This window comes from Microtus ochrogaster, chromosome 2 (assembly GCF_000317375.1).
Source record: "Microtus ochrogaster isolate Prairie Vole_2 chromosome 2, MicOch1.0, whole genome shotgun sequence".
Taxonomy (NCBI): Eukaryota; Metazoa; Chordata; class Mammalia; order Rodentia; family Cricetidae; genus Microtus; species Microtus ochrogaster.
Window position 1 is genome coordinate 59,012,088 of NC_022010.1, and position 12,629 is coordinate 59,024,716.

At 40.1% G+C, this 12,629-nt stretch overlaps 1 protein-coding gene across 1 annotated transcript in view; it reads left to right on the plus strand.

The window, feature by feature from the left end:
- The window catches only part of Morc1 (MORC family CW-type zinc finger 1), a 185,884-nt gene that overhangs the window by 72,223 nt on the left and 101,032 nt on the right, over positions 1 to 12,629 (plus strand). The window contains exons 12-14 of the mRNA XM_026787615.1: positions 2,214 to 2,278; positions 7,802 to 7,945; positions 12,008 to 12,162. Coding sequence (XP_026643416.1) covers positions 2,214 to 2,278; positions 7,802 to 7,945; positions 12,008 to 12,162 — 364 coding nt within the window. The remainder of the gene's footprint in view (positions 1 to 2,213; positions 2,279 to 7,801; positions 7,946 to 12,007; positions 12,163 to 12,629) is intronic.

Below are 12,629 nucleotides of genomic sequence, written 5' to 3' on the forward strand. Positions count from 1 at the left end.
AAGGCTGAGGTGAGCAAAAATGAACAGAATTGGGGGTGAATTTCAAGCAGGACGAAAGAACTTTACCCTCGATTTGTTTAAATGAAAAGGAAAGCAATACAAGAAAAGGAAAAATAATAAAAAGATAGCAGGCAAATGTCTAGCCTAGGAAGCATCCTCAGAAATGTCTATTCAAATTATAGCTCTCCATGGACCCAGATAAATGGGGAAAGCAAGAAGAGGGCTAATAAGCAATCCTTCTTCCCAGTGCTAACAATCATAGATCATAATTATGAATATTAATCACAGTGCTTCCAGCTTACAACACTCTTTTCTTGTGAGTCGTCTTGCAGAGTTCATAAACAATCTCTGTAATCCATGTAATATGCTCACGAGGAAGGCTCGTTATAAAGAACTATAATTATTAATTATAGCATACTGCAGCTAACAGAAAAAAGAATGTCGCTGCAAGATATGCACTGCAAGTCTTCTTTGACCAAAACCTTGGTGCAATGTATTTACTGTGGTGATTCATGAGGCGCTGCAGGGATTTGCTTTCATGCAAAGAGATGAACAGGAATGGGAGGAGCAATCACTGCCTTTTACTTTCTCTATCACCTCTTCTACAGATTAAATAAATCTGTGCAATGGTGCGGCCTTAACTCTACAAGCCAGGCATCTGTCTAACAAAGTCTCCAGCCTATTCGTCATGCAGAAGGGGTGAAGAGAGGCTATTGTGTGCTAGTGCTCCAAGCAAAGCAAAATCATGGCTTTCTCAAGATTCCTACATTCTTGCTTTCATTTTAAAGGAAAAAAAACTATATCATTTTTATTTTATTGTATTTTAAGGTTTTTAAAATGTTGTTTCTAAAAGTATCAGTGCCCTTTGCCTTCGCTATATGGGAGCCGAGAGAAATGGAGTCTCATGGGCCAGGGTCTTGCTCCTGTCCTTGTGCCTCCGCCCTGTGTTGGGTGAGTGCTCTGCCTGGTAGGGTAGGTTGTCTTTTGACCAGCTTGCTCTGTAGCTCTGAAGAGTCCTTGTTACTTTAGTGTAGAGTAGACACCGAAGCGCAGAAACCTGAACTGCTGACCTCTTACATGCTCCCAAGCAGCTTAATATGAAATCCTTTGCACTTAACCCTGCCTCTGCCCTCTCTAACTTGAGAGATAGCGAAAGTGGTGTTCTGTCAGTGATACAGCCACTGATAGTGCCACCATCAAGAGGTACCGTCGGTCATATGCCATGAGTGAAGCTCTTTAAATGTCTATTTTGGGGTTTTGTGTTTTTGTTTTTTTGAGACAGGGCTTCTTTTTGTAGCCCTGGCTGTCTTAGAACTAGTTCTGTAGACCAGGCTGCCTCCAAACCTATGGAGATCTGCCTGCCTCTGCCTCCCAAGTGCTGGGGTTAAAGGTAGGGATATCAATCAATTCTTTTTTAAAAAGTATTTATTAGTACATGTTTTATATGATAACGAGTCTCATTGCAACATTTACATGCATGCATGTAATGCCTTTTGATTCCATTCAACTCCATTGCCCTCTGTCTCCTACTGATGTCTCTTCCCAACAAGTCTCCATAAAAGCCTATTCTTATCTATGAGAATAGTAATAGCAAGCTCTTCTTTTGCAGCCTCAATTAGAGGGAATGGAAACATACTAGAGATAAGTGGGGAGAAAGCCACTGTATCAGATTAAAAGAAAGACAGACTTTCGAATGACTTTTGAACACTCTAAAAAAGAAAAAAAACCTGAGAAACCTATAAAGGGAACATTCAGGAAGTGTGTGTTCAGAATTTGATAAGGAGGAAACATATTAGGAGGAATACTAACAAAAGTTATTACTCCCCCCCCCAAAAAAAATATACCTTAGTGACTGCAAACTCCAGGATTCCTGTTCCCTCAGACTAAAGTCAGGGTCCATATGCACTGAATAACTTACTCAAGTTTTCATGTAGTTTGTGTCAAGACCCTTCTACCACATATGGAGTAAAATGAAGGCAGAGGGATCTTAGAATGTGTGCAAAGAAAATAATAGAGGTGGGCTTAGTGTGGATTCTGGAAGCACTGGACTGTAGTCTATTACTGTGTGTCTGTGGAATTCCTACCGTGTGAACTGCATTAGACAAGATGAGCTGTCACTGCTGCTCCGGAGCCTAGAGGTAACAGGGTGTCAGCTCAGTTTGCATCATTTCAGTGTCCCTATGCTTCCTCTCAACTAAAATATCCTTCTCCAGGATGGATTACAGAAAGCTGGGGACGATGCGGAAGCAAAGCATGAGAACCTTCGACAGAAACAGAGGTAAGGCTTATGGCTTTCTGTCTGTGAGGCCCTCCAGTGCTGGGTCAAGTTCTTATTTCTAAGTGGGCAGATTTCGAGTTATTATGACAGTTTCTCTCTCTTAATGTGTGATGTATTACAAGAGTAAATCTTAATATGATGACGCTTCCCCAACCAAGACACACATTGTAAAACACGGCTGATGGTTTTTATTGGCGTACACATTTGTGTCTATATAATGTTGGAGACAAGCCAGAAACACTCTCAGAATTTGACAGTTTAGACTTCATGAAGATGTGTATGTAAAGAGACACAAGTAGGCAACCCCTCCACTGTGCCTCTGTCATCTGTCCTCACCTCTCTCTACAGCAGTGGTTCTCAGCCTTCCCAATGCTGCCGCCCTTTAACATAAGTCCTCATGTTGTGATGTCCCCCGATTGTAAAATTAGTTCTGTTGCCTCTTCATAGCTTTAATTTTGCTGCTGTTATAAATCACAATGGAAATATTTGTGTTTTCTGATGGTCTTAGACAACCCTATGAAAGGCCATTTGATCCCCAAATGGGTCACAACCCACAGATTGAGAACTACTGCTTTAGAGAGCTTAAAATTTAAAATGGGAAACAACACTTGAAGGAAAGTGTCACTTATATGTATTTAAAATAAACATGGCAAAACTATCCAAAAAACCCCACTATTTTCATTTGTAAGTTTGACTTATAGCATGCTAAACAAAAAAGTACTGCTGCACAAACCAAATCAGACTTTGAGAACTGACAGCTTCAAGAAACTTCTTCGTAGGGAACAGTGATTAGTTTTCATTATCGTTGTGGTCATATATTTACAACTTTAAATATAAGCTTAAATGTTAATTATGTAGATATCAGAAGTAAATTTAAGATGCTATGCATTTACCAGAATTATTTAAGTTTCTTAGAAATTTCTATTGAAAACTAAGATTTCTAGTTTTCAGAAAGAAAACCTTTGTCGATAACTTGTTTCTAGCCAGTGGAATGTATTAAAATTAACCTGTACTGACAAAAAGAACAGGTGCCTTGAACGGTTTTATTGGGGTGCTTATTTTTACAGTTAGCATGCGATGTAATGGCGTCATGTCACACAAAGGCTGTTTTCTCATTTTGTTTTAGAGAGGGTCTCACTTGTGTAGCCATGGCTAGCCTAGAATTCACTATGTGGACTAGTTTGACCTCAGAATCACAGAGGTCCACTAGCCTCTGATTCCTTAATGCCAGGGTTAAAGATGTTCACTCCCACACCTGTGCTTTCTAACTCTGTGGACAACCAGCATGTCCCTTACTGTAGAATGATGATGTCACATCGTCTAAGGCTCTGTTCCGAGAGCCTCACACCGTCAGTCGGCATTGTTTGTTGCAGAATTAAGATCACATAGTTAAGGCTTTCGAGAGAGGCTTTGATCTATATATTACCTTACGTAATATGTCATCACGTAATACATTAACGGACGTCAGCAGATCAACCTGTGAGAACAGAGGAAAGACCCCATTTGTTGTCACTTGGGGCTGAGAAAGGATGATTTGTTATACCTCTAGTCATTCCAAATTCATTTCTAAAATCCTGTCTTGGTCTTCACAATATCCCGTGTCTGGGCAGACATTTTCCCATGTAGCAGGTGCGACACAGTGTTCAAGTTGCTCTTGGTTGCCCGGTTACTATGAACATGAGCCAAACCCATGTCTCACACACAGCTAGGCGGTTTGCACAGCTCCAGCAGCCTCCCCATTCCATGGCTGTCTGTATCACATTCTGCTATTTCTCAGTTTCTTTTTTAGCACTGAATAGAAAAGCCACAGAAATATGAAGTATAATAAAAAATGAAATCAAACAAAGAAACAAGAACAAGTAGTGCCTAGTCTATCTGTTGCCACATCATTCACTTCATTTAGCTTCTGAGCTTTGACCAATGTTAGAGGGTAAGCTAGAGATACATTGTTGGCACCGTTTAGTCTGAGTAAGTTATTTGGGAATTTGAGAACACACTGTAAGTGGGAAAAGCATGCCATGTCAGGAACTTTTTTTTAAGAGCCACGTTATCATTTTTCAATACTTCTGTTATGATGGCTATTTTATGTTGTCAACTGGACTACATCTGGAACTCACTAAAATGTAAACGTACACCTGTATGGGAATTTTTCTTCATTAAATTATGTGAACTGGGAAGATACACTTTTAATCCAGATCTTTTGAGGTGGAAAGATTCCCCCTTTAATACAAGCCACACCCCCTGCTGTCAGCCTATATGAAGGACATGGAAGAAGGAAGCTTGCCCTCTTTGCTTTCTTTTTTCTGCTCTCACTGGCAAGTCCATTCTTTCACTTGCATTAGAGCCTATTTCTTTGGGAGTTTGATGTATACTGAAGACCAGTTGAGACATCCAGTCTTGTGGATCGAACAACTACCACACTCTTGCCAGGAGTGTTTTTAGAGAACCAGAAGTATAAGGATAGATTTTTTTTAAAAGTATCTGGAGCAGGCTTTCTAATTGGCCAACACCTACAGTTCCTGAAGCCCCTTCTAGGAGCTCAGGGAGTAGTGACAGCCCATGTAGGTGAATTATTTTATGAAGTTAAGGAAACAAATGCATTTGATTATCCTGGTTCACCAACTGTAACAGACAATGGATTTATTGACTCTGTTTATGAAACTTTTGATAATTTGTGGAAAAGCAAGGGAAAAAATGATTCTGGTCAGTTGCTCCTAGCATCTCTGGGTAAATTGACAAAAGAAAAAATGAGTGCCATGCTAAAATCAATCAACTTCTCAACAACAATAAATTCAGTGGTAACAAAGACCAGCTCCAGATGTGCGTTAACAGTTTAAAGGTTTCTATGTGTGTCCTGGAAGAGAGAATCGTCTCTCCAGCAGCCACAAATCTCAAGTTGTGAGAAGTCAGTGAGAAGACTGGCTGAATTACAGTGAACACTTAAGTCTTAGCTTCAGAGGGTGTCAGTGGTTAAAGTAAGGACATTAATTGGTAAAGAATGGGATCCGTAACTTGCGATAGAGATCTGTGGAAAGATCTACTGAGACTGAGAACTTCGAATCTTCAGATTTTCAAGGGTTTATTTCACCCAAGGAAATAGTCTCTCCACTCTCAGCAGAATATGTAACCGCACCCCTGAAATATTGCCTTTTATACCTTTGACAAGGGAAATTAGTCTTTTAAACTAGCAGTGACTTTCTTTGAAGGAGATGTCAGGCAAGACAACACAAATGTCCCTCCAGCCCCACAAATAGTTGCTTTAGATCCATAACCAGACTTAAGGCTCCTCGAGCGGAGGTAGAAAGTGTAGACCATGTGGGGGTGCACTACATACACCGCTGTCAATCACGATCAATAAAAACTCAGAGACATTGGGCTTCAACCTGAAGATCCAAAAAGCAAAGCAACCAGCCACTAACTCTTACCTCAACCGCAGTCCGAAATGGCGATCCTGCTTCCAGGAATGTCAGAATGAGACTGAGAACTTGTCTCCTCCCATTTTATAATCCTCTCTAGGGGTGGATTAAAGGCATGAGCCACTGTGATTAAAGATATGCACCATTTGGTTTTTTTTATGGCAACTGGTGTGGCTACTGGGGTTAAAGGTGTGTGTTCCCACTGCTTATAACACTGTCCAGTGGGGCTGTCTTACTCTCTGATTTTCAGGAAAGCTTTATTTATTAAAATCCAATTGAAATGCCACTACATTACTGCAGAGCTAGATGAGTTTACCAATTCATTTAAGCAGAAGTCTGGGGAATGCGTGGGAAAAGAATTTAGGGGTGGGGGTAACGTTGGAAGGAATATAAAACTGGATCAGGCTGAATTCGTTGGTGTGGGCTCATTGTGTGGAGCTTCTAGGTGTACTTTGGAAAACTATTTTTACACAGTTAAAAATAGTTGTCAAAAGTTTGAGTGACTAATTGGAAACTTTGTCAAAAGATGGCCTGAAAGGAGTTGGAGATGCACAATAACCCTTTGCTTAGTACTGATGAAAGGATTTGAAGACTCAAGGAAATGGCAACATTAAAATGGGTATGCTGTGTCAATCTAATCCTCCACTGTGGAAAGGCTCAGAAGACATGCCCATCGCTAACGTCATGATGAAAAAGGGTGAGGGGATGCCAGCTCCTAGCCTGCTATTAGACCTTAGTGAAAACTGCAAGTGTGACAGTGGGCCACCAAATTGCCATGGGACCTGAGCTGCCCATCATGATCCGGGTATTATCTGACCCACTGAGCCATAAAGTAGGACTTTCACAGCAGCAATCCAATATCAAATATGGGATCTGCCAGAGCGGGTCCTGAAGGCACAAACAGGTTACATGAAGAAACTGCCCAAAGCCTATGGTTTCTGCTCCTGTGAGTGCTGCAGCCTCCCAGGCATGCAGCTATAGCTGCAAGAACTATGTCCTGTGATCAGTTGACTGAGGAAGAGAAGACTAGGGCCTAGTTTACTGCTGATTCTTCAGGTTCTGAAGACTCCACCCAGAGGTAGACAGCTGCAGCATTACAGCCCCTTTTTGAAACACCTCTGAAAGACACTGGTGAAGGGAAATCTTCACAGTGGGCAAAACTTTGGGCAGTACACATGGTCATCTATTTTGTTTGGAAGGTAAACAGCCAATCTCTTCATTGATTTTCACGCTGTAGGTCAGTGGATGGACAGGGACTTGAACAGAACTTGATTAGACAATTGGTGGGAGATATCTGGGAAAGATGTATGTGGATTGATCTCTGCAAATGAGTGTAGGATATGAAGATATTTTATGCCCCATGCAAATGCTCATCAAAAGGTGATGTCAGCTAGCTGAGGAGTTTAGTAATCAAGTATACACAATTATCTGTTCTGTGGTCAATTAGCCTCTTTCCCTAGTCACCCCTGTCATTAACCAGTGGATCTATGAACAAAGTCAACATCAGAGTCAAGCACTGAGCATCAGATATGTCACCATTCTCCAGAGTGACCAGACAGCCATGTGGTGGCAAGTTGACATTGAAGGACTCCCTCTATGAAAAGGGCAATTTGTCCTTAGTGGAGTATTCTGCTTATAAATTTGCCTTTCCTGCACACAATGCGTATGCCAAAACCACCATCCATGGACTTACAGAATGCACTATTCATCATCATGGTATTCCACACTGTATTGCTTCTGACCACAGAGCTCATTTCATAGCCAGAGAAGTATAAGAGTCGACCCACGGTCATGGCCTCCAGCCGGATGTGTTCCCCATTATGTGGAAACAGATGTCCTGATACAGCTACAGCACCAGTTAAATAGCAACAGCCTGGAGGGCTGGGGATAGTGTTCTTTGGAAAGAGGTGGATGATTTGAATCAGTGTCCAATGCATGGTACTGTTTCTCCCATAGCTATATCCACCAGGTTTTTGCAAAATATCTGTCATGTTATAGATCATTCTTTTGATGTCTGTCTTCAGAGTTTTATTATCAGGCACTTGTATAAATTTTATATTTTGCTTTGATAGAGCACTTTTAACTGCCTTTGTAAATACAATTCTAGGGCATTGAGGAAAGCAAGAATACTCCCCTTGTTCTTCGGAGTGCACATAGAAGACCAGAACCAAGCTGGAATGTTCATTTACAGTAATAACCGGCTAATTAAAATGCATGAGAAGGTTGGTCCCCAGCTGAAAATGAAGTCCTTGTAAGTAAACTTCTTTCTTGAGTCAAAGGCAGTGCAGGGAGCCCACAGTCCACTTCTGTCTGTGGCACTAGATTCATCACAATACGAGTCCCGTTTGCTTCTCAGCTTTCCTCTCGTGGAATTAATCTGCCTAACTTATAATAACATGAGGCTGTATGCTGGCTCTCAGAAGAAAATCACATTTTTAGAAAAATATTGTTTCTAATGCTTTTCCTTATGTCTTTCAATCCCTTATATCATCTTTTCAAATGTCCAGTATTTTACCAATTAAAAAAATAGAAATTAAAGAAATATTAACAGGAGGCGGGGAACCAAGCTCTTACCTTGTAAGGAAGCCTATTACAGATTTTGCAGCTCTTGCCGGTTACCTGCATGATATTTATTAGCAAACACCTCCAGTCTGTTTAGATTCTAGATTAATGTATTCTGGTGCTAAATTACCATGAACTGCTTTGACAGTTATGTGGAATCTTACAAAGACATCATAGAGAAAGGGAGAGATGGTCCAGCTATTAAAGGCCAGTCTCACAACCAAAAGGACAAAAAACAGAGACATGGTAGAAAAGAACAGATCCAGACATGATGTCTGAGAGGGGTGGAGTGAGTGGGTGGGAGTGGGGGCTTTGGTCTTCTTTTGGTCTCATGCTCACGGAACTAGCTCTTCATTCATTGCTCGGGCAAAAGCAGGTTGCATTTTCTTGTGCCCGTAGGGTTGGACTAAGCCCTGCAGACACAAAGGTCAAGGGTGACCATCTTTTGTTGAGGAGGATGAGTGCCCTTTAAAGTTGTGCACCAACAGTGAGGACAATATTTCGTTGTTATCAGTTTTGAGGATAGCATACAAAGTGACCAGTTTTGTCATGGCATCTTCATACGTGTGGCATTCCTTTCCCCCATGCCCTTCAAAGCTCTCTTACCCTTCCAGCTAATTCCCTTTCTTCCCTCCCACCCCCACCTAGTGAGTCTGCCTTTCTATGTTCTGATCTCATGCATTCCAGCACATGTTATCTTTCTTTTTTATTTTAGATTATTTTAGGTTTCAGTGTGTCATATGAATACAGATGCCTTTGGAGGGCAGAGACATCACAAGCAGTTGTGAGTGACCTGAATGCAAGTGCTGGGAATCGAACTCGGGTCCTCTGCAAGAGCAGTACTTGTTCTTAACCGCTGAGCTATCTCTTCAGCTTTTCACACGTTTTATTTCACACTTTTCTTAAGACCTTTTCCTTTTCTCTCATGGTCCTTTTTTGAGTTCTATGACCGATAGATACATTCATATGCACACAACTGTACATATAAATCTAAACTTTAAAAAATAGAGAATATAGGCTCTATTTGTCATTTACAGCCTGTCATTTCTTTCAGCATAATGTTTTCCAGTTTTGTGAATTTTCCTTCTCATGTCATATTTTCATTTTTCCTTATGGCTGAGTAAGATTTTGCTTCCTATATGAACCCCGTTTTCTTTATCCATTCATCTATTGATGGATGGCTAGGCTGACTCCTATTGACTGGTATAGTAGTAAACATATATATATATATATCCCTGAGATATGGTGACAGAGACTTTCAGGTAGATGCCCAAGAATGAGAGAGCTGGGTCATGTGATATCTCTGCCTTCTGTTTCATGAAGAACCTCTGTACAGAATTCCCTTATGACTGCACAAGCTTGCATTTTTACTAGCAGTGGATAGGGTTCTTCTTTGTTCACATCTTCATCAGTGTTTGTTGCCTTCCTTTTTTTGGTGATGGCCATTCTTACTGGGGTAAGACAAAATTCCAAAGCAGTTTTAATTTCTATTTTCCCTGATGGTTAGTGATGCTGAATACCTTTTTAAATATATATTGGTTATGTGACTTTATTCTTTTCAGAATTATCCTTTTTAGTTCATTCATCCAATTATTGATGATATGATTTTGTTTTATGGCATTTAGTTTTTGAAGTTATAGGTCCTGGATATCAATCCCCATCTGATATGTAACTAATAAATATTTCTTCTGCAATGTATGTGATTTCTTTATACTGTTGTGATTGGTGCTTTTGCTGAGCAAAAGCTTTTTAATTTTATAAACCCATTTATAATCTTAGGATTGTACCCCATGCTATTGGAACCCCTATTAGAAAAATCAACTTCCATGCTTATATTTTGAGGTGTTTTTCTTTAGCAGTGGGAAGGTTTCAGGTCTTACAATATGATCTTTGACCCATTTTTAATTAATTTTGAGGTCAAGGTGGGAGATATGGATCTAATTTCACTCTTCTATGTGTGAAAATCCAATTTTCGGAGCACTAGCCTTTCTACAGCATACAGTTTTGACAGCTTTGTCCTAAGTTAGAGATCTGCAATTGTGTAAACTTGTTCCTGGGTCCTTCATTCTATTCTATTGTTCCACAGGTATATTTTCTGTGCTATTGCTCTTGAGTATGGCTCTATAATGCCTGCAGCATTGGGATCTTCTTACACTGTCTTTCGCACTAATAATTGCTTTAGTTATTTGGAAGAATATTTTGTGCTTCAATTTGAATTTTATGATTTTTTTCTCATTTGGTGCATCTATGTATTTTGTAATACACCTGTTTTCAAAATATTGATTATTCCTATCCATGAACATGGGAGATTTTCCCTAAGTTTTTTCTTCAGTGTCTCAAAGACTTCATTGTAGATGTCTTTTATTTCCTGACTTAGGTTTATTCTAATTGTTTTGATTCTGTGAATGGGATTCCCTTCCCCATAACTGGCATTTTAAAAAGCTATTAAGTCATTATCATTTATAATTAACATGTGCCAATAAAGTATTAAAAGATAAGAAGATACAAACTCAAGCTATTGATTTTTTTGTATGGTGAACTTTGTATCTTGGGACATTGCTGAAAAGGATTTTTGAGGCCTAAGAATTTTCAGTAGACTCTTTAAGGTCTTTGAAGCACAAGGTTGTGTGATCTGCAAGTTGGGATAGTTAGTTCTTCTTTTTTTATTTGTAAAATGATTTTTAAAAAATTCTACTTAGTTGGTTTTTTTGCATAAGATTCGATTAGCTACCTTAGCAATTGGTATTATTAAACCTCCTGTCTTTAGATCTTTCAACTGTTTGCCTTAGGATATTGTTCAGATATGAGTGCTAAAGTCTCTTCCTTGATTACCTAAGTGAAACTGGGCCCTATGTTCACACCCACTGCTACTTTGCACTTTATTTTCCTAAAGCCACTTATCACCATGAGAAATAACTGTGCGCATTTATCTACTTACTACTGCAATGATTGCCATTCTGCAGTGAATGAGAGACAGAGGCCTCTTCTTTCTTGCTCTTGTCTATGTTCCTAGTTTCCGGAACAGGTTCAGGTGCTAACTTTGAATGACTGCATGAATGGATCCTTGGAAACGAAACAAGGAAGTCACGTCAGGCCATATGTGTGAGACACAGATTTAGACTTGCAAAATGAGCAATAAAGGGAGAAGGGAGAGGAAGACAGTAGTGAAGCACAAAGCAGACAGGGGCCTCAATTTGGGACGGTGTGAGGAATGCTTTTGCAAGAGCAGTGGGGTTTACCCAAAATCTGGTGATGTCAAGAATCAAAATAGCCCAGGTGAATGTATATCCTTTGGCCCTAGAAAAGCAGAAGAGAACCCAGAAACCTTTGCACATCAGGTTAATAATCAAATACCTGTCATCACCCTCTGGGCCTGTTATATTTCCTTAGTAGAACTCAGTGGACACCCCCAAAGACCACTGCAATGGTGAGATACGTAGCCCAGCAGATGAAATGGGGAAAAAGAAAGTGATTCTCTCTGTAAAGGCATAAGATTCCCTAGGTTGGAAAGAGTATTGGCAATAAATCAATGGCATACTGAAGTGGCACTATAGGATACAACCCCCCCACCCAGAAAATCACCGTGAATAATTAAATATATTTAAGATAGCCTAATAACTTTGGTATGGTCCACACAAAGGCAATTGATTTTATCTGTGGAAGATTTGGTTGCAAGTGACAAGTACATGTTTGCCTTTTCTTCTTCTTTAGCCAGATTTTACAAAGTTCATACATGTATTTACTCCCCCAGACTTGGTGCAGGTGTGATTGGAATTGTCAACGTTCCCTTGGAGATCATGGAACCATCCCATAATAAACAAGAATTCCTCAATGTCCAAGAATACAACCGTCTACTAAAAGTCATGGGACAGTACTTGGTCCAGTACTGTAAGGACACCGGGATCAGTGAGTATTCCATGGCCACTGAAAGGGGTACTTTAAGAGGACTCAAACCTGTGCATTTGTCTTGAAAAGATTCTATTGATTCAAGTAACCAGTAATCCAAAACCCTGAAAAGGGGCTGCTGCTTTGAAAACATAAGAGGAGGACTGGGGTTGTGGCTCAGTGATGAAGCCCTTGTTTAGCTATGAATTCCATTCTTGGCAGTACAAAGTCTAAGTAAATAGAAGTGAAAAAGGAGCCAGTTTTATATTCTTTCCCAGAGTATCATATGAAAAACAAAGCATCAGGTGGTCATCATGGCACATACATTTAGTCTGAGCACTTGGGAGGCAGCGACAAGTGAACCTCTTTGAAAATTAGTCCAACTTCCTCTACCACCCAGAGCTACATAGTGAGACCTTCCTTCCTTCCTTCCTTCCTTCCTTCCTTCCTTCCTTCCTTCCTTCCTTCCTTCCTTCCTTCCTTCCTTC